Source organism: Empidonax traillii, unplaced genomic scaffold (genome assembly GCF_003031625.1).
Source record: "Empidonax traillii isolate 1590-97213 ecotype Southwest subspecies unplaced genomic scaffold, ASM303162v1 scaffold980:size574330, whole genome shotgun sequence".
In the NCBI taxonomy this organism is placed as follows: domain Eukaryota; kingdom Metazoa; phylum Chordata; class Aves; order Passeriformes; family Tyrannidae; genus Empidonax; species Empidonax traillii.
Window position 1 is genome coordinate 515,328 of NW_020956173.1, and position 24,534 is coordinate 539,861.

At 43.1% G+C, this 24,534-nt stretch overlaps 1 protein-coding gene across 1 annotated transcript in view; it reads right to left on the reverse strand.

The window, feature by feature from the left end:
• SFMBT2 (Scm like with four mbt domains 2) overlaps positions 1–24,534 on the reverse strand; it is a 100,433-nt gene that overhangs the window by 51,755 nt on the left and 24,144 nt on the right. Inside the window, exons 4-6 of the mRNA XM_027903548.1 lie at positions 13,245–13,333; positions 9,813–10,059; positions 5,097–5,194 (exon numbers count right to left, since the gene is read on the reverse strand). Coding sequence (XP_027759349.1) covers positions 5,097–5,194; positions 9,813–10,059; positions 13,245–13,333 — 434 coding nt within the window. The remainder of the gene's footprint in view (positions 1–5,096; positions 5,195–9,812; positions 10,060–13,244; positions 13,334–24,534) is intronic.

A 24,534-nucleotide genomic window follows, 5' to 3' on the forward strand; every position in this document is an offset into this window, starting at 1 on the left:
AGCAGAACACAGGTGGGGAACACCCATTTGAGGGCTCAAAGTGAAACCAGCAGCGTCTCTTCTCACACACAGCGAGGCATCGCCTCTACTGTGAAGAGGGACTGAGTCAGCCCTCAGTAACACCATGGCAGGAATCATTAAGGAATCAATAGGAATTTGTTAGAGAAGGATCGGGAACCAATTCAATGCACACTGTGGGCAGCAACCACTCTGAAAAAGAGCTACGGAGCAAAGCTGGCTTTTGCTTTCTTTGAGGAAATTCATTCATCTGTAAATCGTAGAATAGTAGACTCATAGAATGGTTTGAGTTGGAAGGGACCTTAAAACAACCTCATTCCAACTCTCCTGCCATGGGAAGGGACATCCACACTGGACCAGGTTGCTCAAAGCCCCACCCAACCTGGCCTTGAACACATTCAGGGAAGGGGAATCTACAATTTCTCTGGGCAACCTGTTCCAGTTCCTCACCACCCTCACGGTAAAGAATTTCTTCTTAATATCTCACCTAAACCTTCCCTCTTTCAGTTTTAAGCCATTACCCTTTGTCCTGTCATTGCATGCCCTTGAAAAATGCCCTAAATGGAGAACTTTTAGGTATCACCCACCCCCTAGATGGGAGCAGATGCTGGTTCTAGGTGCACATCAGCCCTTCTCATGAGAAACACTGCCCAAGGACATGGAAGGTAAGAACCTGTCATGCACAAACTCCCCACACAGGGCCTGGGTGCAGTAAGTAAACTAAACCAGGCTCTTTTGTTGACCTCTCCCCACCCTGAGAGACCCCTGGCGTGTAACGGAGAAAGAAAACCCCGCATGCTACATGGATGATTGTAAGAATCACCGTGGTATTCTCCCAGTGATGGTGACTGGGTCTTACAAAGAGAAGCAGCTTCAAGGATCCGAGACGGGAGCGGGTTGAAAGGCGGAGGAACAACGGAGGGATTGGGACGCGGCGCACGTCCCCCAAGCCCGGCAAATCGCAGCCGTGGAAAAGGGCTGGCAAATCCACGGACGGGGAAGAACAGATGGAGTATAAATAATCTGGCAGCGCCTGCAAACAACGTGGCGGCTCACAGGCTATTAAAGCACAGTGTGTGGAGCGAGGGCCGGCCAAGCCACCGGTGCATGAAGGAGCCCGGGATTGCTTCTGCTGGGATTTGGCTTCCGAGTGAAACCAAAAGCACGTTCGTTTTGAGCCGCTGCATCGGCACGTGCCTGTCTATTAGGGGGTGGATGGAGACGGAAAAACCCTGTTGGACTTCCAAGTCTGTTCACACAGCCAGGTCAGGAATCGTCTCTGAGCAGAAAGTATCCCCTGGGTTTCTCTAACTTTTTAGATTTATACTCTTCTAGAATAACAAGTACTGGAAGAACAAGCCCTAAAACACGCCAAATGTTTGTTTCAAATCTGAGAGATGTTGTCCTCCTTTTTGGGGAAAAAACAAACAAACAAATGAACAAAATCAGTCTTCAAGAAACAGCCAATCTCATTCTTATTACTAAAATGCACAATTCATCCAATGGACAAATTAGGTTTTAGAGTATGGGATCTTTTTTAATATTTGTCTTTATACTTTTGAGTGTAGAACTAGAACCACCACTCCACCATGAATTTCAGGGGCAGCTCTTGCCTGGGTGATGGGTGGTCCCCCCATCAGTCTCCTTAGGAGAGATTTGTCCCAACTGATTTCCTCCACATCATTAGTCTTGCCATTAATTAATGCTTTCCTTTTAGAGAGCACCAGCAACGTCAGCACTGCAGCAAACCACTGAAATTGTCACGTTTAACTTGAAATCAGGCCCTGGTTTGACCATACTTCATACCCAAAGCCCTGACCATTTTCTCAAGTGACCTCTGAAGCCTAACCCATCATTTCTAACTGGTGCTTAACCAAGCCTGGGGGATCCCTACATCACCCTTAAATGAGAGCAGATACAGTAAAGGACACATCTCCTTGGGCTGTGTCCTTTTGGAAGGATTTGTGCTCCTAAACCATTCAAAAACCCTTGAAAATCCTGCCTGTATTTATTATTCTTTTAAGGATCAACATGTTTTCTGAAAAGAGCGGAACAACAAAGTGGCAGGTGCACTGCAAAAAAGCTTTTGTGAAGAGAAAAAAAATTATTCCAGGATGTGCAGTTTGCAAAACACTATGTTTAGTAGCTGCATAATAGCAGCATTTTCTAGCAGTTGAACATCACGTTCCTTCTCAAAGGATCCTAAAGCATTTTACAAACACTTTCAACATATGGCCAAGTGTAAAACAGCACCAGGGAAAGAAAAAAAAAAAAAAAAGGAAAAGAAAAAAAATAAAATCCTGTTTGCAGCTTTCTCCCTGATTTTTGCAACAGGCTCGTGTGGTCTGGTGGCTGGCGTCCTCTCCTTGGATGCCAAGGGGGATCAGGGTTGTGCTTTTGTAAGGGATTTTTGGATCTGCTGCTGAAGATCACCACGTGCCAAGTCCAGCGTTGCCACACTTCTCTGAGCATTGATAATTCAGGCTCAGATTCGTGGTTTTGTGAGTTCTCAAGGCAGAATTCGACACCAAAACCAAAGAGCATCATCACTGACAGCAGTAATGGGCTGACAGATCCTGAAGAGGAGCCACTTGTCACACAACAAACACAAATCTGCTTTCCCAGTAGCACCTCCTGGGACCAGTTTGATGTCACTGCCTATGCACAGCTCTAAGGACAACAGCAGTTAAAGCTGTAACCCAGCCAAAAATGTGCATGCTCACCCTCAGGACTGCAGAGCAAACAAACAACTACGCTCTCCTCAGTGATGGAATTCTGTAGGGAAATGTGGGAAAGGCAGAAGGTAACCCCTCAGTGTTTACCACGTCCACCAAAGTAAATATTCCCACCTTTCCAGAAGATCTTTAAGAGCTGCCAGCTGTCAAACCCTCTGTTTTATATCTCATCCAACATGTGACACGTACAGTAGCACAGAGCCCAAGGCACCATGAAGAGACATTACTTCTGTGCTGGCTTTGCAAAAGTAAAATTAAGAAATCAAAAAGAAATTATTAAAAGACACCTTTGAATTCAACACTTTTTGCCAGGATCTGGGATTCTCCTTGAAGGTCCCACATATAAATATTGGGTTACTTTGCAAGATTCATTTGTGCATGAAACGACTCATGTTTCAGTCATTACTAGAGGAGGACATTCTCACAGGCACGGACAAGATCTCATATTTTTCTCCTTAATTAAAATGCACAAGATGGAGTTGATTCACCCTACATGGGCAGAATAAAATGATGCCCACACAGAAACAATTTATTCAGCCTCCTGCCTTCCCAGAACCAGGGGCTCAGACAGCACCAAAGACTAAATTCAGCCCATCTTGTTCTCAGCTTCCATATTATAAATAAAAAAGCCCTGTTGACCCAATCCTGCCTTTTTGCCACATTTGGCCCCAAAGTAACTCTCCTCTTGGGCCATTCAAGCACTCCAAGGTTTTGCATTGTCTTCTAAGAGGTTCATCTTTGGAAGCTCAAACCACATGGCACAGCAACCAGGATCTTCTGAATTCTAATTTATGACACTCATGCAATAATTAAAATAAGTGGGTATAAGTCTGGCACGCTGAGAAGAGGCAGCAAAACAGCTGTTAGTAATAAACTTCTTTAAAAAAGGATGTTTTATGAGCCTCATCACAAATATTCTTCGCTCTTTTATACAGACAGGAATAAAATATGCGCATCAGCCATTCCCTACTGGGATTTAATCCCTGCCCCACACAATGTGTTTTTGATCTTGGAACTGCCAATGCAAACTTTTAATAGAGTTGGCAAATCGAGGTGTTGGATAAAATAAATGGCAGAGATTCAAAACTCTCCGAGTACCATTTCCATCCCAACACGGGGCTTCTCAGCCCCAAAGTCGAGCCAAAGGCCGGCACACACATCTTCCTACTTCTCCCAGTCTAGCAGAGCTTTCACACTGGAAGCAAGTGAGCCACTGCCTGGGCCATTAGCAAAACATTCCCAAATTAATGTTGCTAATTTAAGTGCATCTTCTGGGCGAGGAGCCTGGATTCCTAATGGGAAGCTGCTGGCGTGTCCCTGCAGAAAGGGTGAAGGTGGCACGCAAGACAGGATGGGGCATGGTGAGTGCCTTCTTCCAACACAAAATCAGAGAACCATTTAGGTTGGAAAAACCCCTTTAAGATCAAGGCCAACCATTAACCCAGGACTGCCAAGGCCGCCACTAAACCAAGAGCCACATCCACACATGTGCTGCACCAATTCCAAGGATGTTTCTGAGTACATCAGTGTGATGTTGCTTAAAGGGCAGGGAAGGAACCCAGAGGGTCTTCAGACCAATGGTGTGGAGGGCACTGTGATACACCAGGTCCCTAGGCAAGAGGTGACAGTGGAGACAGTGGGGCACAGCTTTGCTTCCACACACCTCCCTGAGCATCCTCTTGCACCCCCAGCCGTGCTGCCCATCACACTGAGGGTGTAAGTATTAAAAACCAGACAGGCACAGCTAGGAACCAGGATTATCTGAAGCTATCATGATTAACAGCAGCGCAGATTTGGATGGGAAATTAAAGCTGGTGCCTCAGGGCCGAAACACGTCTCTAACTATTAAAAACCAGAGTGAGGGGGAAAAAAAAAAAAAAAAGAAAAAAGATGTGGAAATAAAATTATCTCCCTTTTCCACTACAGGTCCCTGAAGGAGGTTTCTCTGCCTTGTGGCTTGTGATCAGATGAAAATTTTGGTGCAAGGCTCACAGAAATCTGTCCCCTTTGTGTCAGCTTTTATATTCGTAGCCTTACAACTTCACAGTTGTATATGATGTCTTTGCACAGGTCTAACAGAACAAAACACACGAAAAATAACGCTGGAGAAATCACTGCTGATCACCCCCAGCCCTGAGAAAACACTGACCATGAAATCACTTATCAGACATGAAAGTCCACGCATAAAAATGTGCTTTATACAAGCACCCCACTTGTGACCTCTCGCGGTTATGTATTAGAGCAAAGGCCTTTCCTGCAGAAGTTTAGCATAAGCTGCTAAATACTGCATGATATTTATTCATCATGGGCTCTATAAGTGAAGGAAAAATGTGTGTCTTTTACCTTGAACACTTCCATTGGAAGAGGAAAATTTGCTGCATCATTAAGGGATTTTTCCAGAGCGCATTTCCACTCAGATACAGTCTTCAGAGCATAGATATCTAAAGCAATAACAACAACAACAAAGAAAAAACAAAATCAAGAGGTGACTGTTTAGGGATCAAACATTTTTGAAATACTAAAGTTCTTATGTCATAAAAATGGACAGTACAAGTGAAATGAACAGTGTGGGTACTCCAAGTTGTACAGCATGGATAAATTCAACACAGAGGCAACTAGCAGGGACACACTTGAGGGATGATTTTGTTTTATATCCTGAAGTGAAACCCAGAAAAATGCACATCCTTCAATTACTGCTGAAGAAACGAGAATCGTATTATCTCATTACTTGAAAACAGCGAAAATCTCTCCTTTGATTTCTCAAAACACCTGATGGTTTCTAGTTTGAGGAGCCTCAGGTCTTCAGCCAATATTGGTTATATTTGAACAAAACAAACATTATCTTTACTAAGGCTCCTGTTCACTGGAAAGTGTTGGTTTGATTTTAATCGCAGGGTTGGGGGGGGGGGGGGGAGGTATGTGTGGAAAGAAACATTTCAGCTCAATCTCTACCCAAACACATTTTTTTGGTACCACACTCAACCCAGAGCATCACACCAGTTCAAAGGCTTACACTCATGAATTTCCATCATTATACTTTCAGGCAACATCTTTGTGCAGCTTCACATTGCTTTCAGTGAGTTTCTTTACACAGGTTTAATATTATTAAATCATTATATTAACAAGCCCTTTATGGTTCAGTGCAGTGAAATGCCTATGAATCATCAAAGGAAACAATGTAGGAAATAATACTGTGATGAAGAACATTATATTGGATTTACTTCTGCCCTAGAAAACATACTGTTATCTCACACATAACAAGTTATTGCAGCACATTCATATCAAGGCCTTAAAGAGACAAGATAGGTAGATAGATTGCAACAATTATTAAAATGGAAATGAACATTTACTCAATAATAAACTTGATATGGAGTGAACAGTGTGGAGCTTTTCTTTTGCCAGTTTGGCTTCACGCACTTACATCACAGTTCAATTTGGCCCAATTTGCATTTAAATTCTGTACATCTAATAACCGTATATATTTACTAGCTAGCAAAGATTTACCGCTGTATCTTACAATTCTGAAGGAGGAAATAAAAAATATGTATAAAAAAAAAAAAAGAAATTGGCAAGCACTGTTTCCACCTTGCACTGATGGTACAAGAGAATTTTATGCTCTGAACTCAACAGATTTAAGACCTTATCAAAACAGGATTTGCAGAATCACTCACTGGAAGTGGATGTGTTTATACTTCCACTATATCAAATCTCCCTACTTCAGAACAGACATCAAGGATATGCATATGAATTTAAACACACTTAAAGGGAAATGTTAACCTTTCAGGGCAGTATTTTTAATTCCTCATCTGTCTGGTTATTAATGGCAATATGGATTTCAAGCCTTTGTTTGCAGCATGTGCAGCGGTCACGAGTGTTAAGAAGTGCCCTCCTTATCTAATTGTTCATTATTTTACAGCCCTGTTTCTCCACTTCTCCCTTACTTGCAGGAGCTCTGATCAACTTGAAGCACAGGCAGGGGAACGACTCACCCTGTTTCTTTTTGGTTTAAATGATGCCAAACAGGGAAAGACTCAACACAATATGATTTTGCCCCGTGCTGCAGCCAGCCTGTTGTTTCAACTAACGAAAGGTCTGAGTTAAGGAAAACCCTGCCTGATGCTTCCCTGCTGGAAACAGACCCTCATTATCTATCATGATGGCAGTGAAGCACAGGGAAAAAAGTGGTATTTTGGGCAACTTTGCTCAAAACCAGTGGAAAAAAAAAAGCAGCAACTTCTTTAAACACTGTCAGCAAACATCAATACAGAGGCAACTCCAGCGTGGTTTCAATAACCAGCAAGGAATATCATATGCGCATTTAATTAGTGGTACATCACTTCTGCTGGCGAGTATATGGACACTAAATTGCACGGTTAAAAGAGCATAAAGCATTTTATTTAAGTGCTAGGGTTGCAGGTAATTGAACCAAGTGTACTGTGTCAATTTGTATTAAGGTTAACAAGTAGCGAGCAATTAAAACGACCGGCAATTTGTCTTTAAACACAAAGTAACATAAAATGAGATGATCTCGTTCTGCATAAACAGCTGAGCTAAGACCATCAGTGGCTCTGCGTCAAGCAGCCTCTGCCAATTCTCACTAGCAAGAAGGTTTATTTGGGATTCAGATATACAGCTGAAGGAGAAAAGCTGTGACCCCTTTGCTTTGGAGAAGACAGCCAGAATCACAGCATGGTTTGGGTTGGAAGGGACCTTAAAGATCACCTAGTTCCAACCCCCCCAAAGACCCTCCTGCACATTCTTGTACGTTAGGTGGGTGTTAGGATGTGGATGGCTTCAGGAAAGAGACCTCCCCACCCAAAATATTGTAGACCTTTGGATCCATGGGATCTCATCTATCTGAGATGCTCTGCACTTCAAAAGACTGACCTCAAACTGCTCTGCAAGACGAAACCCAACCTGACAGATCCCCAGAAGTGGATGAACAGCGAAAAAACCACAGCTCAGACGTAAAGGGAAGTAAAGCTGAGGGTGGATATGCAGCATCCAAGTTGAGGGTAGGCAAAGCACTGTCTGGGGCTGCAGAACTGATGCATTACTGAACATCCTTGTTTGATAGCCAGGGAACACACAGCCTGATTTGGGAGGAGCTGCATGTCCTCAGCATCTTGTCAGAGGAGATTCACAACAGCTTTCTTTGATATACAGTCTAAGGCTGTTCCTGTTATATCAACCAAGGAGTCAGATGTTGAAAATTTAGACAACCAGTCTGTGTTCATTGGCTTCAACCCTCCACTCCCCCGAGTGAAAAAAGTAGGCTTATAAAGATGTCATTTCATCTTATCAATGTTAGACACGTCTCAAGCATCCCCTTTCCTCCACCCAACATAAAGAGAAAGCAATTGCTCATGCTGAACTGTCTTTAGTGGCTACACTACAGCAGGTGAATCTAATCCCTGGTGTGTAAAAAACCAACATACTGCCCACTGACTCTCTCCTTCCTCAGAAGGTCCTCACCAGGTCATTTAAACAAAGGTCTTTCTAGTCCAAACCCTCTTTAATATAGAAGTAACTAGAAAGCATGTAAGCAGGCAAGGATGTATCCCTGGCCACCAATCTTCAGGCAACTCCATTCTTTGCCAGTTTGTGGTTTAGCAGCTTCATCCCTGAGTTTCTTTAGTGCTTTCTGCTGCCAGCATCTCATCCTGACAACTCTCTACAGCTTCCCTGCCTGCTTCCTCCAAGATTCCTTTTGCAGACACTTTAATTTGAAACAGATCCCCCAAGACCAGCCACTTGGCTCTTTTTTCCTCTCTTCCTCCTCTGATTTAATGTCTCATACGCTTTATTCAGCCACTGCTTCATGAGCATGTAGATGTTATGTGGGTATCAGATGGCTGACACAGTCCACTATATCAGAAGTGGAAAAAACAGCATTCCTGCCTCTGGAAACTCATCAGATTCCCATTTCTGACTGGTTATTCCCTCATTCAAGAGTCTGACAACTGCATAGACCAGAAGGAGGTAATAATCTAAGAGAGATCCTTAGGGGCAGTGTGTTCAGGAGAGGACTTATTAGAAAATGGGTTCAGACCAGAAGGGTCTTTTCTCAGCAAACTCCTATGAGACTCAACTTCAAGACATGTGAAGTAATGACCCCCTATTTAAGTCAGTGGAAGTCAGGAAGAAGATCTGGGCATTGAATTCATTAATAACAATGCTCAGTAAAAAGTGAATGACCAGAAAAATGCCAAGGAGAGGAAACATGCATCAGATGAAGACCGACCGGAACAAGACAGAGAACTTTCAAAAGCAGTTAATCAAGGAGAGGGCATTCCTGGGTTTCAGAGAAATGTAACTTCAGCAAATAAAGAGTCCAGTAACAAGTTTAAAGATGAGTGAAAAAAAAAAATTAAAAGAAAAAGGAAAGGGGGTGTGTGGAATCCATAGAGAAGGAAGCACAACAATGAAATGAGGAAAAAAAGGACAAAAGGAGGAAAGACCAGAAAGTGAACAAAATAAACAAAGAGGAAGCACAAATCTCCTTCGGGCCATTTCTCTATTGATTCACCAAACCTATACAGGCCAAGAGGGTTCAAAGGCAGTGGGAAAGTGTCCTCTGTAACACAAAGTTACAGAGTGAGCAATATTCATGATCTCTTGAACTCCAATCTAATTTAGAAGTGATGAGGAACATTGATTCCTACCTATCAGTGAAGAAAAACACATGCTTAAATTGTCACCAGAAAGACCTGGCCCCTAAAACACCACTGAAAAGGGTTGGACAAACAGGCACATATCCTTGGATTATCCTCACCAGCTCTGGCTTCTTGGTGGAAAACTGGATGAACTGCTCTGAATGGACACTGCACCCTTCCAGGAGTGAGCTATAAGTAAACTGAATTGATTAAATAAATTTCAGAGAGTTTACCTGACCCACTTCGAACCCAAATCAGATGGTTCTCACATGTCACGTGTCACAGACAGAAACTACTGACAAAGCAATGTGAACGCTGGAGAAGCAGAAACGGGCTGCACAAGTACCTCAAAACATCAGCAAATGTCAAAAAGGAGGGTTAACACTTTTAGGAGGCTCTTTACCTGCAGGTGGGTCCATTCTGTATTTATTCTCTTGACACCAACCGACTGGTCGAAGTCTGCAATCCAAGTAAAACAACCACTGGTCATAGGATTCAGTCTCCTCCAATCCCACATAGCGAAGGCGTAATCTTCCTCCAACATTTTCAACCACACTAACTATCCAGTACTGAAAGGGATTCTGGGAATCCTGCAGCTCTATTAAGGAATCAACTGTAATGAGGTCTACAGGGTTTTTTCCTCGCAGAGGCTGTTTGAATAGAAGCAAAACTCCTTATTTTAAACTTTATTTGAAGACTTCTCAAGGAAACAGATGACAGCAGAAGATTATTTTTGTTTTTCACACCATCATCCAAGCGATCAGCAAACAGTCTGTTCTTCTTCTATTTTACCCAATGTCTTCCAAGTGCAAATTCAGAAGTAAAACAGAAAACAACAGTTGTGCTAATTTCTCAACCGACATCATCAACAACAACAAAAAAAAGAATAATAAAAAAAGGTGGAACAGCCCATAAGGCACACCCAGTCAGGATGCTGCTGAAAAACTCAAAGCCCGGTTATATTGCAGGATTTCAAACCCAGTTCTCATTGATTGCAGCTGGTAAGAACCAATCACAGGACTTGACCCTGACATTTACCTAAAAGATGACCACTTTGCACACTCTGTGGGATTATCTTTTCCACCAAAGAGTTTATCTCATTCCTACTGGCACTTGGAGTAAGTGATTCCCCAAAGCCACAGATCCAAGAGTCTGTGGTGGTTATTCCAAAACTGAAAGCCAGGAGCAGGTTCCCACCAGCTTAAGTGGTCTTTAGGATCAAAGGACAAGGCACACAGGATTTGCCAGCTCAGGCCACCATGCCCAAGAAATCCCAGTGGACGAGATTATTTGCTTACAACGTAGCAAATAATCTGTTTCTGTGATCCCGCTTTTGCAACCATTTACACATGTGTGTAACTTTACACCTGCAAAGCTGCCAACCACAGGCATTAAAAAACCATGAGATGCTTTGCAGAATGACACCTTTGGGGCTCTGATTTTCTTTTGGCACTCCGAGCATCTCTGTGTATTCAAAGCTTTCCTCTAACATCGTGGTTAGATTTCTTATTTTTTATTAAAAGCAAGTTTGATTTCTTATGCAATGTCTCAATTCCAGGGCTTCAAGAGCAGCATTAAAATGACCCCAAGATTTGGAAGCACTGGTCCCCAGAGGAGATGCTAAGCAAAGGCAAAACATATTAAAAACAAGAACTTTTTTTTTTCCTGTGTGTCTGTCCCACTTTTACTTAATTAAACAATATAAACCTCTCACATTACTTTAAAAAATATTAATACTGTAAATCAGAGTCAGTCCAGGATGGTTCTTTCTAGCAGTGGCTACAAAACAAAATAAAGAGAAAGCCTTATTTTTAAAAAACTTTCTTTTCCTGTTGAATTTCAAAAATATTCAGAATTCTGAGAAGCAGTTGATTTTCATACATCTCTCTTTATCCAAAAATGCAGCCAATAGAATGAGAATGTGGTAAAAAACGTAATTAAAATTTTCTATAACCTTATTGCATGTACAATTTTAACCAGCTTTATGATTAATAAATATTTCTCAGAACAACATATTTGCCATTATAAGCTACTTTACAGTGTAAGCTACAAGCATCTGTATAATCTCTTCAAATATTATTTCATGGCAAAATGCAGTGTCAAAATTCAATAATATAATAGAGATCCACTTTAATGTGGGGTGTTTTTTTCCTCTTACACAACTGCTTCATTGCAACAAAACATTGTTTAATAAGAAATGATGGTGCAATGATTTAACTTATTATAATAAACCCCTGGTAGTATCAAAGTGAATATTGCCTCTCCGATTCGTGCGCTAAATTTTAAGCCAATGGGTTGTCACTTACCCCACGAGAACTGAATGGCTAAGATTAATAATCAGCTTGCATGAAATATTAACATTTACCATAATGCAAGAACTCTTGATATGCACAGCCAGCATGTAGAAAAAAAAAATGTTTAAAAGTAGCACTACATATTGATTTAACAGAGTAACAACAATCTGCAGCACTCAACAACAGCAAATCTGTCAACAGGGGCCAACATACATCGCACGGCACAGACAGTACTGAGCACATAAAACACCAGAAAGGGGTCAGAAACTGTTTGGAGTCAACACAACGTTTTCCCTCTCTGCATTTCTGCCTGGGGCTGCCTCTTTTCTCTTCCTGAGGAAAGGGAACGGAGAGGTTTGGAATACACCAGAGATGGGGGTTGGACACCACCAGCTTCTTGCATATGCCAGCTGGGAGTGGTCCAGGAACGAGAATGCAGCAGGACATGGGTTATTTGGGGTGTGCAAGGGCTGTTCATCTCTCAGATTAGGGGGGATGGGGGGGCAGGGAATCCCTAACGGCACACTATTAATGCTCCCTGCACAGGCACGTGGAAAAGGGATGCAGCTGTGGCTGGTGGAAGTGATCAGGGACAAAATGATCAGAAATGGTGCCTGGATGCAGACTTGCTTCCCAAAAGGCAAAATGAGTGCTTACACTCAGGTAAACCACCCGTATGTCTTCACTCTCAGCCTAGAGAGCAGCAGAGAGAATGATCCCCTGCAGGACCATCTGTCTCCTCTCCAAATGCCCCCACAGCACCCACATGAGAGCAGGGGAGGCCCTGATGGAAAACACACCCTGCTACCGCAGTTTCAAGGGGAATCTGGGGAATTTTGGCCCAGGATCTCAAGGAACATCAAAGGTGCCACAGGTGCAAGTCACCCTGTGAATATGCTGCACAAACCTGGACTCTTGGCTGTATGGGTGCATCTAAAAAACAGACCCTTTTGCTCTTCCAAGCACTGATGCCTGAGGCCACCTCTCCCAACTTCCTTGCTAGATGTGACTGCTGGGTTTAGGTGGTGGGAATGTCCTTGGGGGAGCTCCTTCCATATATACATAAACCTGACAGTGCTCCCCATCAACCTACTAAAACCCCCTCTCCTCCAACCTGTATCACTGAATCACAGAATGGTTTGGGTTGGAAGGGACCTTAAAGGTCATCTCGTTCCACGGGCAGGGACACCTTCCCTTAGGCCAGGTTGCTCAGGGCGCCATCCAAGCCGGCCTTGAACACTTCCAGGGATGGGGCAGGGACGACTTGAAAGCTCAGGTCACTGGTTTGGGGGATCTAAAGGGGCACTGAAGGGCCAAGTCCTCCTTCCTACGGATCCCCTCCGTGCTCTCCTCCCCACCCAGCCTTTTTTGAGTACCCGGCTTTCCAAGCACCGCCCTCCACTCAACGGGAAAACAAACTACCCATCGCTGGACCAGAAACAGAGCCAGCAATGGCACACAGACAAACCAGGAGCAAACACTGCTGCAGCACTCACACCACCACGACACCGTATGGAGAGGAACTGCAATCTAATACATACACCTTCCAGCAAATTGGCGGGAGCCGTCCGGGCGCCGGTCAAATCATGGATGAGAAACTCCGTCCAGTCCATGTATTTCTCTTTGATTGCTGGGAAAAGAGGAGGAAAGAAAAGAAATGCTTAGCACAGCAGACTGCAACGACTTGCCATGGAAAGGACTTGGCATATTTATTAAGAAGCAATTCTTCACTATGAGAGGGGGAGACACAGGCACAGGTTGCCCAGCGAAGTTGTGGATGTCCCATCCCTGGAAGTGTTCAAGATCAGTTGGATGGGGCTCTGAGCAATCTGGTCTAGTGGAAGGTGTCCCTGCCCATGGCAGGGGGTTGGAACCAGATGGTCATTAAGGTCCTTCCAACCCAAACCGTTCTGCGATTCAGTGATTTTATCTCGGGGTTTACAGGCTCTAAATCTTGGGATACAACTGCAATTCAGACCAGAGGAAAAGCTAGTTCGTTGTCCAGCCCCTTGGGCAACCTCTGCAGACAGTTAAATCCCCAAATAAGGGAAGGTGTTGCTCCACTGTAGTCACTGACAGTGATTTACAACACGGTGGTTTATCATCTCCATCTCTCCCATTCAAAATTGGCCACGGCTTGTGTAACTGCTCGTTTCCTGCTTATCACGTAGGCTCAGATGTGATTTATAAATGCTCTTTGTATGTTCACTAATGACCTCTGAGGAAAAAAAAAAAAAAAAAAAAAGCTGTGCAAACTTGACAGGAAATCAGAAACTCCAGGTGCTTTCCCCACAAAGCAGAAAAATCACCCCTGAGAACATCATACATCAGCTGCTGAGTCAATACACTTGCAAGAAGAAAGACTTAAGGAATTTATCAGGAACTTCTCTTACGTTTAGAAAAAACTAAGTAATTTCTGAGCTAAATACTGTACGCCTGCATTGCTTTAGGATATGCACACACAAATTTTTATAGGATTTGAACTGACATACATAAATGTTGCCTCTAGGATTCCAATTCTGGGTCAATTTCAGTTTAAACAGGTAAAATTTGTGCACCAAAAGGCAGTAATTTAGCAAATCTCAGCTTCAGAGACACAGATGCCTCTTCAAATGCATTGTGCATTTGCAATCAGAAACCAAGAAATCAGACTTCAATTCCACCTGCCTGTAAATGGGAATTATATTACACTGGAAACATTACTCTCTCCCCAAAAAAATCTCACTTACGTGTGAGAGAACCAAGAGGGATATAGTATTATGCTGTTAACTCAGCAACACCTACAGAAAGGAAAAATCACAAGCATTTGAAAACTTCAACATCTCCCCTCAATAAAAAACTGGATACATGGTTTAAAGACCATTCCCCCATGCAATCCATACAGCTGGGCATGGATAAAGACTGAAGCCATGCCCAACAGACCTTCTCTCAACCTCATTTCTCACTTCTGCTCCTTCCCAAAAGCCAGTCCTCCCAACTTGAATTACACATCCAGTTTACAGTTCTAAATTACTTCAGAAGTGCATTTAAAAGTATTTAAAATTACCAAACCATGAAGTGCTGGACTTGAGCCTCCGTAAAATAACACCTAAACTTGCCTGGAACCATTCTAAGTCTTTTGCAGCACTGATTTTGCATGATTTCCAGGAGATTTATGTCTCTTGCATTATTTAAGGGGGAAGAATTGTCTGAGAAGAAGTGCTTTAGACATGACACTTTGTCTCTCAATGCTCCTGTGGAGTACACCTCATCAATTCCTGTCCACCTACATCAGGATAAAGAAAATAAGCTTAATTTTGGCATCAGTGAGAAGATAGTAATTGCTGTAGTGAAGGAGACAAAAGTCCCTCTAGCTCAGGCTTCTGCCTCTCCCTGTGAACAATACTGGGTGCAGCAGAGAAAGGTGCAAGTTGAACTTGATTTTGGCTCATACCCACAAAGTTGTCAGACAAATTTTGAATGCCAGAGCTTCACTACTAAGGAATGACAAATGTGATGAAAAGAACACAGTTCGAACCTTCAAAGCTGGCAGGAGTGGGGGTGGGGAGGGGGGTGCTGGGGGAAAAAGGGATTTTCAAAGTTGACAACAGATTTCAGGGGCCTCCATTTCCAGATGCCCAGTTTGAGACGTCTTAGCGGTGCCCGACTCGCAGATCTTCCTGTCTGTCAGCTCACAGTTTGAAATCCAAATAAGATGGTGCCCCCCTCCCCATCCAAATCTGGATTGGAGGCTTCCAAAGTCCAAAAGTGCCAACGTGACCCTTGTTTTCAGATTCAGACTTTGTTTTCAGCTTTTCAGAGTCAGCTGAAAAAAAAAAAAAAACAAAAAAACCCAAGCTATTCTCACTTTCTGGTTGGTTTCAGAGCTATCCTCCCCATATAAATCTAATTTCTAAGGTTTTGCTTTATTTTATTCTGCTCTTGCACTGTAGATAATGTGACTCTGAAAAGCTCTGAGAGACAAGAAATTGCACTGGAAGTTTAAGAAACAGGGTTTTGTACCTTTTTTCTGTGCCTATAGAGCACAACCAGCCTTCTCAGTTCTACAGTTCGAGTCACTACAGTGCAAACGTGAATTTTCAGTAGTAACGAGGTGAATCTGAACCACCATGATACCTGTAAAAGCTTCTGAGGACCAAGAAAAATGTTAAACAAGACTATTCAAACTAAGGAAAATCAGCTGGGTAAGTAAAAATAGCTGTCAGTGTAATGCTTGGGTGTCCAACCTGAGCATCCACCTCCAGGAATGCCAGTGCTTCTCTGGCATATCGGACGCAGCACCTGTGAAGTGAAGCACTGAACTTTCAACCACTAATTCACATTTTCATTTGTTAGCAACAGGAGAAGACTCAACTGAACCTCTCCTACTGCAGACAGGCTGGGAGAACTGAGCTTTTAGGGCCAATCTGCAGCTGGCTGCCCAACCACGGGATGGGAAGGTGTCCCGGCCAAAGGACCCTGTTCCACAGCGACCAAAACTCCACTAGTATTGCTATTTTCAAAACATTTTTTTCCTGCCTTAAATAATTTCAGTGAGTAAGGAGCAGTCCATGAGGTTCAGATATTCATGTTTTCTCTACATTTCAAGAAATTCATCCTCCCAAGAGATTTCTGTGAGCTCCTACCCAGAAACTGCAAAGGCATGTAGTGACAGGACAAGAGGGAATGAGCTTAAGCTGGAGAAGGGCAGGTTTAGATTAGTTATTACAAAGTTATTTATGCAGAGAGTGGTTAGGCTCTGGAACAGTCGAGACATTGTGGACTCCCCATCCCTGGAAGTGTTCAAGGCCAGCAGTATTTTACAAGAGCACGATTAATGTGACCCTAATTCATGCTCTTACTGAGCTGCACAGATTCAAATGGTGCAGAGAAATCTGCAAAGTTAGAAAGTCCCTGGTGTTTCTGCCTGGTAGAAATAGGAGGAAACATCCCTTGTTCTTTGGAATCCAGGGAGCTAACAAAACTGGGAAGAAGAGTTTTACCAATGTAAAAAAATCCCCTCCAAGGAGGATTAAGTACCAAAATCTACTGTCCCTTTGCATGCTCACCCTTCCCTCACCAGGCACAGCTCATCTGTGAAGATGGCACCTCAGAAAGGGACTGTCAGCCACAATGGGGCACCAAATAGCCCCAATGACAAGAAAGGATTTGAGATATTCCAGTTATATCGAGGTTACTTTGGCAATTATATCCTAAGCAGTGACGGCCTGCTGGATAAAGACAACAGCAACATAATCACCCTGGCTGGTCCTCTAGAGCAGGAGGACAAAGGGGATTCACAACAACAAAGCATGACCAAAAGAGTCCCAACAGCATTTTGAGCACCAAACCTATCTCAGTGTCAGTCTCATAGTCCTGCACAGGGTCTGCTGTGCACAGAAAGGACCTGGACAAGACTGTGCCATGGTCTGAGATCCTGGGGGCCAACTGCCACCACATTTATCATGGTGAGAAGCAAGGATTCAAGAGAAGCAGAGAAATGGGAGCAGAAAAAAAAAAGACTCAGTTTAATATTCTCACTGATGCAATGGCCCCTGTGTGAGCTGAATGGAATTATTAAACATTAGATAAACCAGACAGGACACAGGTGTTAGCAACACTCTCACCGTGGAAAAAGCATCAGTCAGAGCCCACACCAGATTAGCCACAGTACAGCCCGAAGAGAAGGCATGCCCTGCACAAAGGGATGCTCCCAAAATGCCAATGTTCTCACAACTGCTTCTCTTTCCATGTCTAGCTGCCCTGTCTGAGCTGCAGCCTGTGCCCACAGATGTGACTGTTTCCTTTGGATTGGGTTCAGTTCTTCTTGGAGCCGCTGCAGGTGGTTGTTTTAACACCTCTGCAGCTCCAAGGCCAAAGGCTTGAAAGCATCTCCCTGACATAAAAATGCCACAGAACCACGTGCCTTAGAGCAGAGCAGAGGCCAGATCTGCACACTGCGGGGCCAAGGTGAATCCATCCCAGAGCCAGTAGCTCTGCTCCAGCTCACACTCATGCAGGACTAACTGCACCGGGAGAAAAATCCATCTGGATCAAGACCACTACAGAAAGACCTGAAAAAGATCCCACATTTCCCTCTCCAGTTCCCCAGGAGCAGTTGTAGTGATGCACCAATTCCCAGACTCAGTGCTGGGTTGGTAAAGGCTGAGCCCAGGCTTTGCCTCCTCCGAAGAGACCTCGGTGAAATTGTCCACACCTGGAAAAGTAAAAACCAAGTCTCTGCAGCTCACTGCCTTTGTGCCTTGCACAGGAAAATGCAAAGCCCCCCTGCCTCCTTCCATGAAAAATACTCATTTCAGAGAGCAACTTCCACTTTGGCAAATATTACAGGGGATTCTTAAATCAGAAAGAAAAAGGACCTTTCCACATTAAGACTCTATTTATTTCCACAGGAGTCACAGTACAGGTGATAAAAGTGAGATCCCCTTCCACAGGGCTGAACTCCATCACAAAACAGACTGCACCCAATGTCCCTCAAATAATAATTCTTCCCACTTCTTCCTCCACCCAGTTCACCCTGCCCCCGAACTCCCTGCCTCCCATTCCTCTCTCCCCTTTAGATCCTCTGCCATTTCCTCGCTTTTAATCATTCATCTCATTTTCCCAAGCCGTGCCTTGAGACTCCAGGTTGTAGCTGGGCCTGACTGCTCCAAACCTGGGCAGCACCTGAGGACCAGGGGCTGATACACAAAGTACCACCAGCACTGCTCACTGGACACGAGGTTTCGCCCCAAACCAGCCTTTTCCACCCTTGCACTGTGCATGCTGACCAGAAAAGGCCATGCCAAGAGCAGCTGGAAAAGGCCAGAGCAATGCACATCCTGCATCACCACATCCCCTCCAATCCCACTAAACACGTGCCTGAGAGCCAGGACAGCGGCTTCATTCCCTACAACCCTGTAAATCTCTGTGCCCTGCCTCAGCCACAGTGCATAATGGGTTCAGATTTATCTGCCTCTCTAGAGAAATAAGAGATTAAAAGAACATTTACAGTCCTGTGAAAGCCCTGAGTCACAGGCGCTCCATTCAACGCATATGAGATACTATTATCACATTAGCAGCTCTTGGGATTTCATCAAGTTTCCTACAAGTTGCCGTTTTTCTTCAAGCCACTCCTCTCAGGTCATGGGTTTCTATGAAAATTCTCTCTCTCTTTTTTTTTTTTTCCTTCTCCCTTTTTTCCAAGAACAGGGTGCTGCTTTAAAGTGCAAGAAAAACCCCGAAATCTGAAAGATCGATAAGACAATGGAAAGAACACACATTTTGTTTTCTCCTTTCATTATTGCTTTTTTTGGCCCCCCCACCCCCCCCGATTGATAAGATGAAGACTCAGGGATTTGAACTGCTGCATTTGTTAAAATAAAGGGATAATAGTTAAAATAAAGGACATACAGAACCTAAACAGGTTCCTCCTTGGAAATCCCTCAACAAACCTCATGGGTACTCCTGCCCAACAACTCTTGGCATAAGAAGAGACCATGCTTTCAGCCACCAGGGACCACTGAGTGTGCCACTTCTTCAAAATACTGCATGATAATATAAAATAATACATAATGCATGATTGAAAAGCCATGCCCTTCTACCTACCCCCTGTTTGAGCACATTGACTACAAGCTGGCAGACATGAGGACAGTGTAACACCAGCCCATCTGACAGGACCTGAGCTGCTGCCACCAGTACCAGGGCCAAAGATAAAGCAATAATACCAAAGTATGAAAAAAAGAAAAAAAAGAAAACAACAAACAAACAAGAAGGAAAAGAAAAAAAAGCTTTCCATGTTATTTTTTCCCTTTTTTTTTTTTTTTTTTTTTTTTTAATAACCCAGGATCACCAGCAACCTGTCGACACCTCTCCTGGAGAATCCCCACTGGAACCCATCAACTTCTCAGCAACGGAGTTTTAATTTTCTCATATGGTGAAGAACAGCATCTTAAACAGCTTTATAAAATGGTTTGGGCTCTTTCAGATAAATCTGATAAGTGACAACACCCTCAGTGTGGAAAATACTTTTATTATGAAAAATTTAACTCCTTCCTAGGACTGGAATGGACAGAAATAGTTAACAAGAAGAATTACAGCTGGGTAGGACCTGGGCAATTCCTCTCATTCCATTATGAAATAAACTAAAATATCAGGAAGTCATGAAAAATTGGATTAAAAATGATGTTCTAATATATATAGCTATAAATTTAACATATACTAAAGTTACTGGGGAAGGGGAATATCAATCCATCCCACTCCCACCAGTTTGATGGCAGTGCCAGCAGGAAATGCCCAGAGCCTGGAGAAGGATCACAAATCAGCACGAAAGCACAAGAAGAGCAGCACAAAGAAATTCCAGCCACTCCAGCCAGCAGGGACAGGTGACATTATAGTGGGGGTGTGCTTCAAGTCACCCAATGTGGAAAACCAAGGTTGGATGGGGCTTGGAGCAACCTGGACTAGCTGAAGCTGTCCCTGCCCATGGCAGGGGAGTGGAATCAGATGATCTTAAAGGTCCCTTCCAACCCAAACCATTCCGTGACTTTATGATAAGATATGCAGTTTTTAAAAGCTAAACAGCATATTGCAAAAATATAAATAGCTTACAATATTGATATTTTCTTTTGATTTAAAAGTTGTGACATATTTGATGCAATATTTATACGTTATAAAAAAATCTTAAAATATAAATATTATAACTACATTATAAAGGTCTAAATGACACAGTCAAAATGAGATGTCTTTATATCAAAATAACATAGAATGCTAAAACAATTTGTTTAGACTTCACCCATCAAAACAATTTGTCAAAACTGACATGTTCTCACAAAATATTTCCATTTTGATAAAGCAGCATTTTGACAGAAAACGGTTGAATCCCCACATTTTCATTCAGCTTGCTGAACTGTATACATCCTTGAGAACCAGACTGGATGTGAAAACAGGATGGGAATGTGAGTGATGCCCCTGCTCCCGTGCCCCTAAGCAAAAGGCTCAGGCTGTTTCTGAACCCTCCCCAAGAGCTTCAGGGAACACACTCTGCTGCATACCCTACAAAGCCATAGCCCCCGATTAAATATTTCCAAAATAAAATAAGTTAAAACTACATTTAAAAAAAAAAATCTACTTAGTGATTTAATGGCATATTCTTTAAGTGACTGTTTGCTTTGAATTCTTTTGTAGGCTCCCTGAATAAAAGCCAAATGGGACTGGAGACATCTTCAAACAAATTTCTTACTTAAAACTTCAAACAGTCTTCTGTTCTCACAGCAGCAGAGTTCTGTGGTTTGAATTGGATCACAAAATAATGCAAATGAAGCCCAAAAGGAAAAAAAAGAAAGTGCATCAAAAGCTGTTGATCCATTTTCCTAATGGTGCAGCCACAAATACAAAGATACACCAACTTCAGAACTCAGGCATCAGCTTCTATACACCTGTCTTAAATATGGGAAGTGTTCAAGGAAAATACTATATAGAGTGGATTTTCAGGAAAACCAGAAGTTATAAGCAACTGTCCATCAAAGAATACACGTGCTCAAAAGACACTCCTGGAGTCAGCAGTACTCCCTGGTCCCATTCCTGTGAATTCACAGCTGGCTAATAAGCAGATGTTAGAAGGAAGGGTGGTATCTGAAGGAAAATTCATAGCTCTTTTATCCTGCTGGAAGATGCTCCTTCAAGCTATTGATTGATCTACTGGCTCTTATAGCTCCTAATTATCTATTTTTTGTAAAGTAAAACTGAACAAGTGCTAACTTCAAATTAACGTTTAGCCCGCAGGAGCTTCTTAATATAATAAGAATATTCTGCATGCATTTTTTAATTGTCCTCAAAACACTTGGAGCCCTCTGTTTTTTCAGCCTGCCCAAAGCACCCTGATCCCATTTCTCAGAGAAGATTATGCTGTACTTTTTATGGTCTTGACCCAGTAAAGGGGAAACACACAGGCTTTAACCCAACTCTGCATGCAAGAGCATTCCCTGAGTAGAAAAAGTAGAGGAAAGAAAGCAGAGAAAGGCAGGAACATATGCTTTAGGTTCTCCCTGGAACAATTCCCTTATAGTTTTTGCTGTTCAGCGACACTGAATTTCAGTACAAGGCAACCATTATCCTTCCTGCTGCCATTCAAGGTTTCCAGAAATTATCTCCTTACGTTCTCTCAGTCAAAACAAGCAAGTTCACGTGCAAAAAGCTGTCTCTCCATCCACAGAAGACTTTGCTTCCTAACATCCTTTGAGCCATTCACAGATGTGCACACTACCCCCCTCGGGTTTCTCTAGTCCTTAATTAACTGTTATCTTTTTAACAATAAAAAAAAAAAAAAAAGCAGCAGGTGGTTTGGGAATTGCTTTTCATTTCTTGAAGCCTGCACTGGCCTGTGCTTACGACTCCAACCCAGCTGGGGGAGCCACAGGTGGAAGGAGGAGAGGAGTTGAATGCTGTGGGAGAAAACAATCAAGTGTGTGCAGGCAGGGTGAGTGGTTGCTATTATACTGACGTTATTTTTTTGAGTGATGCAAGACCTTGTAGAAATCCTCTCCATTCACTCACTGCAGCTCAGGAAGCCGAGAAAGACACTTTGCCCAGCAAGAAATAAGGGTCAGGAGGGTCGCCACCAGATGCTGAGGCACTTCCATGCAGTAGGATAGGCTGTCTTCACCCCAAATACAGCATTTTGGAAACAGACACAGCCTTCCTGAGATCCCACAGCTGTGGCTTTCTGCTTGCAAGCCAAACTGACCAAGATCAGAGGAGAAATTTGCCTCACAGATCCCAACAGCCTGACAGATCCCAACAGGAGAGTGACCTGTGTGCCAAGAACCCCTATCAGCCTGCCCTGACTGACTGAGCCACAACGGCCTCAGGTGCCCATCCAGCAGTAAATGATCTACTCATAAGTACCGTGATTAATTACTTCCCTTCAATACTTGGCTTGCACTGCATTATTTAAAATTAAAAAAAAAAAAAAAAAAGGATAAAAAGAAGAGGTGCATGGATAATGGGAAGCGATTGCCTCTATCTTGGTGGTGTTCCCTACCAGTTGCAGTCAGATTATGTAGATAAAGAACAGAAAAGTAAATTTATCAGCTCCATTTGCACTTGTCACGTCCCGTCGCTGCAAGACTTCACACAAGTGTAATCAGCACCACACAGCCAGGGACCACTGGGACACAGCTCCACTCTCCCCTGGGATACAGGAATGGGGTAGAGAGAGATGCAGACGGAAGATGGCAACCAATTCATTCAGCTGGTCCCTCAGCATAACAAAAAGTCACCTGCGGCCATCCAGCCTCAACAGGGTGGAATTCAAGGATGAAGCATCCAATTTTTTGGAGCATTTACCATGCATAACTCTATTTATAACCCAGGTTAATGGTTGCGACTCAGTGATCTTAGAGGTCATTTCCTACCCAAATGATTTTATGATTAGTTATTCTTAGGTGTTTTTACATTAATTTCACCTGGAACACAATTCCTCAACCTTATCATCCAGAACCAGTACAAAAAACCAGAAATACCCCCATTAACAGCACCATGAATTGGGAAGGGAATGCACAATATCCTCTGGACCTAGACATTTTTATGTGGGTCAGTTGTCTGTTCTCTTGTATCTGCAGGCATGAATGAAGGTTGATTATTCTGATTTTGCTATAGCATCCAACATGCTGAAAAAGAGCCCATTTTTTTCTCAATTACCTCTGCGAGAAATTAGAAGGAAATCTGATAAACTAACTACAAAGGCCACAGTGTTTCACTCAGAGCACCTGGTTTCTGCTTCTCCAAAATTCCTTACCTAAACAGAAATCGTACACTCTTTAAACGCTGCAATAACACTGATCTCTGCCCAATTCAATTCTAGGTACAAGGTAACTAAATCTCATTGTTATCAACAACACTGTTAGAAATTAATCAGGAATAGCTGACTTTAATGATCTTGGGTGTTTACACACACACACACACAGGTATTCCTGCAAGGTATTTCTGGAAGGCAGGCAATGCCCAGGCTTCGAAAGCTCTGCACAAACCACATAACCATAGGGGTTCCTCCATCATTAGTATCACTGTCCATTAGGGTGATGGCTCACTGTGAAAATGAGCATCCAAGCTCCTCAGCTCTCACCACTTAACCCCAAGCCTCCACGTACATTCCTTGATTATTTTTTTCCTCCCTGTGCATTAAGCTCCGTGCTCCGTGCACAGGAGAGATGGATCATGTGCAACGAGAGAGCTCCAACTCCCAACCTTCAGACCCAGGAGCCTTAATGAAAGCCTGGTCAAATCAGCAGTTCAGGGAAAGGGGGGAGGGCAACCTGGTATTGCGATTGTAATTTCTAAACCCATTTTTATCCCACAGAGATAAAAAATAATAATAATAGTAATAATAAAATGTTGAGAGCTCTGTTATCCAGGAAAGATGAGCATCTTAACCAAAGTGCTCAGAAGCAAACCAGACCACAGAGCTCAGAGTGTGACTGTAGGACAGGGGCTATGAGTGCACCTATATGAGACACAGGTACCTCCACAAGATTCCCTGCACAAAACCTCACTTGGCAGGCAGTTGCACAGTTATTTCCTTCCAAATTGTAGCCCCTCTGGGTGAAAACTAAAAAAGTATTTAATCATCCTTGCAGGCACAGAGATTTGCTGTTGCACGTAGACAGAAATGCACAGACATCCCGTAAAAACATGAAAAGATTTGTAAAATCCTGATTTAAAAGTTTCCAAAGCTGCTGGGCAGGACGTTTGTGTAGTGCTTGAACATTATCACCCCGGTAAAGTCTACATGTAGCACTTCATAGCTACAGATGAGAAAAGTAGAAAAAGGGGAAAACTATGTGTATAGAGCAA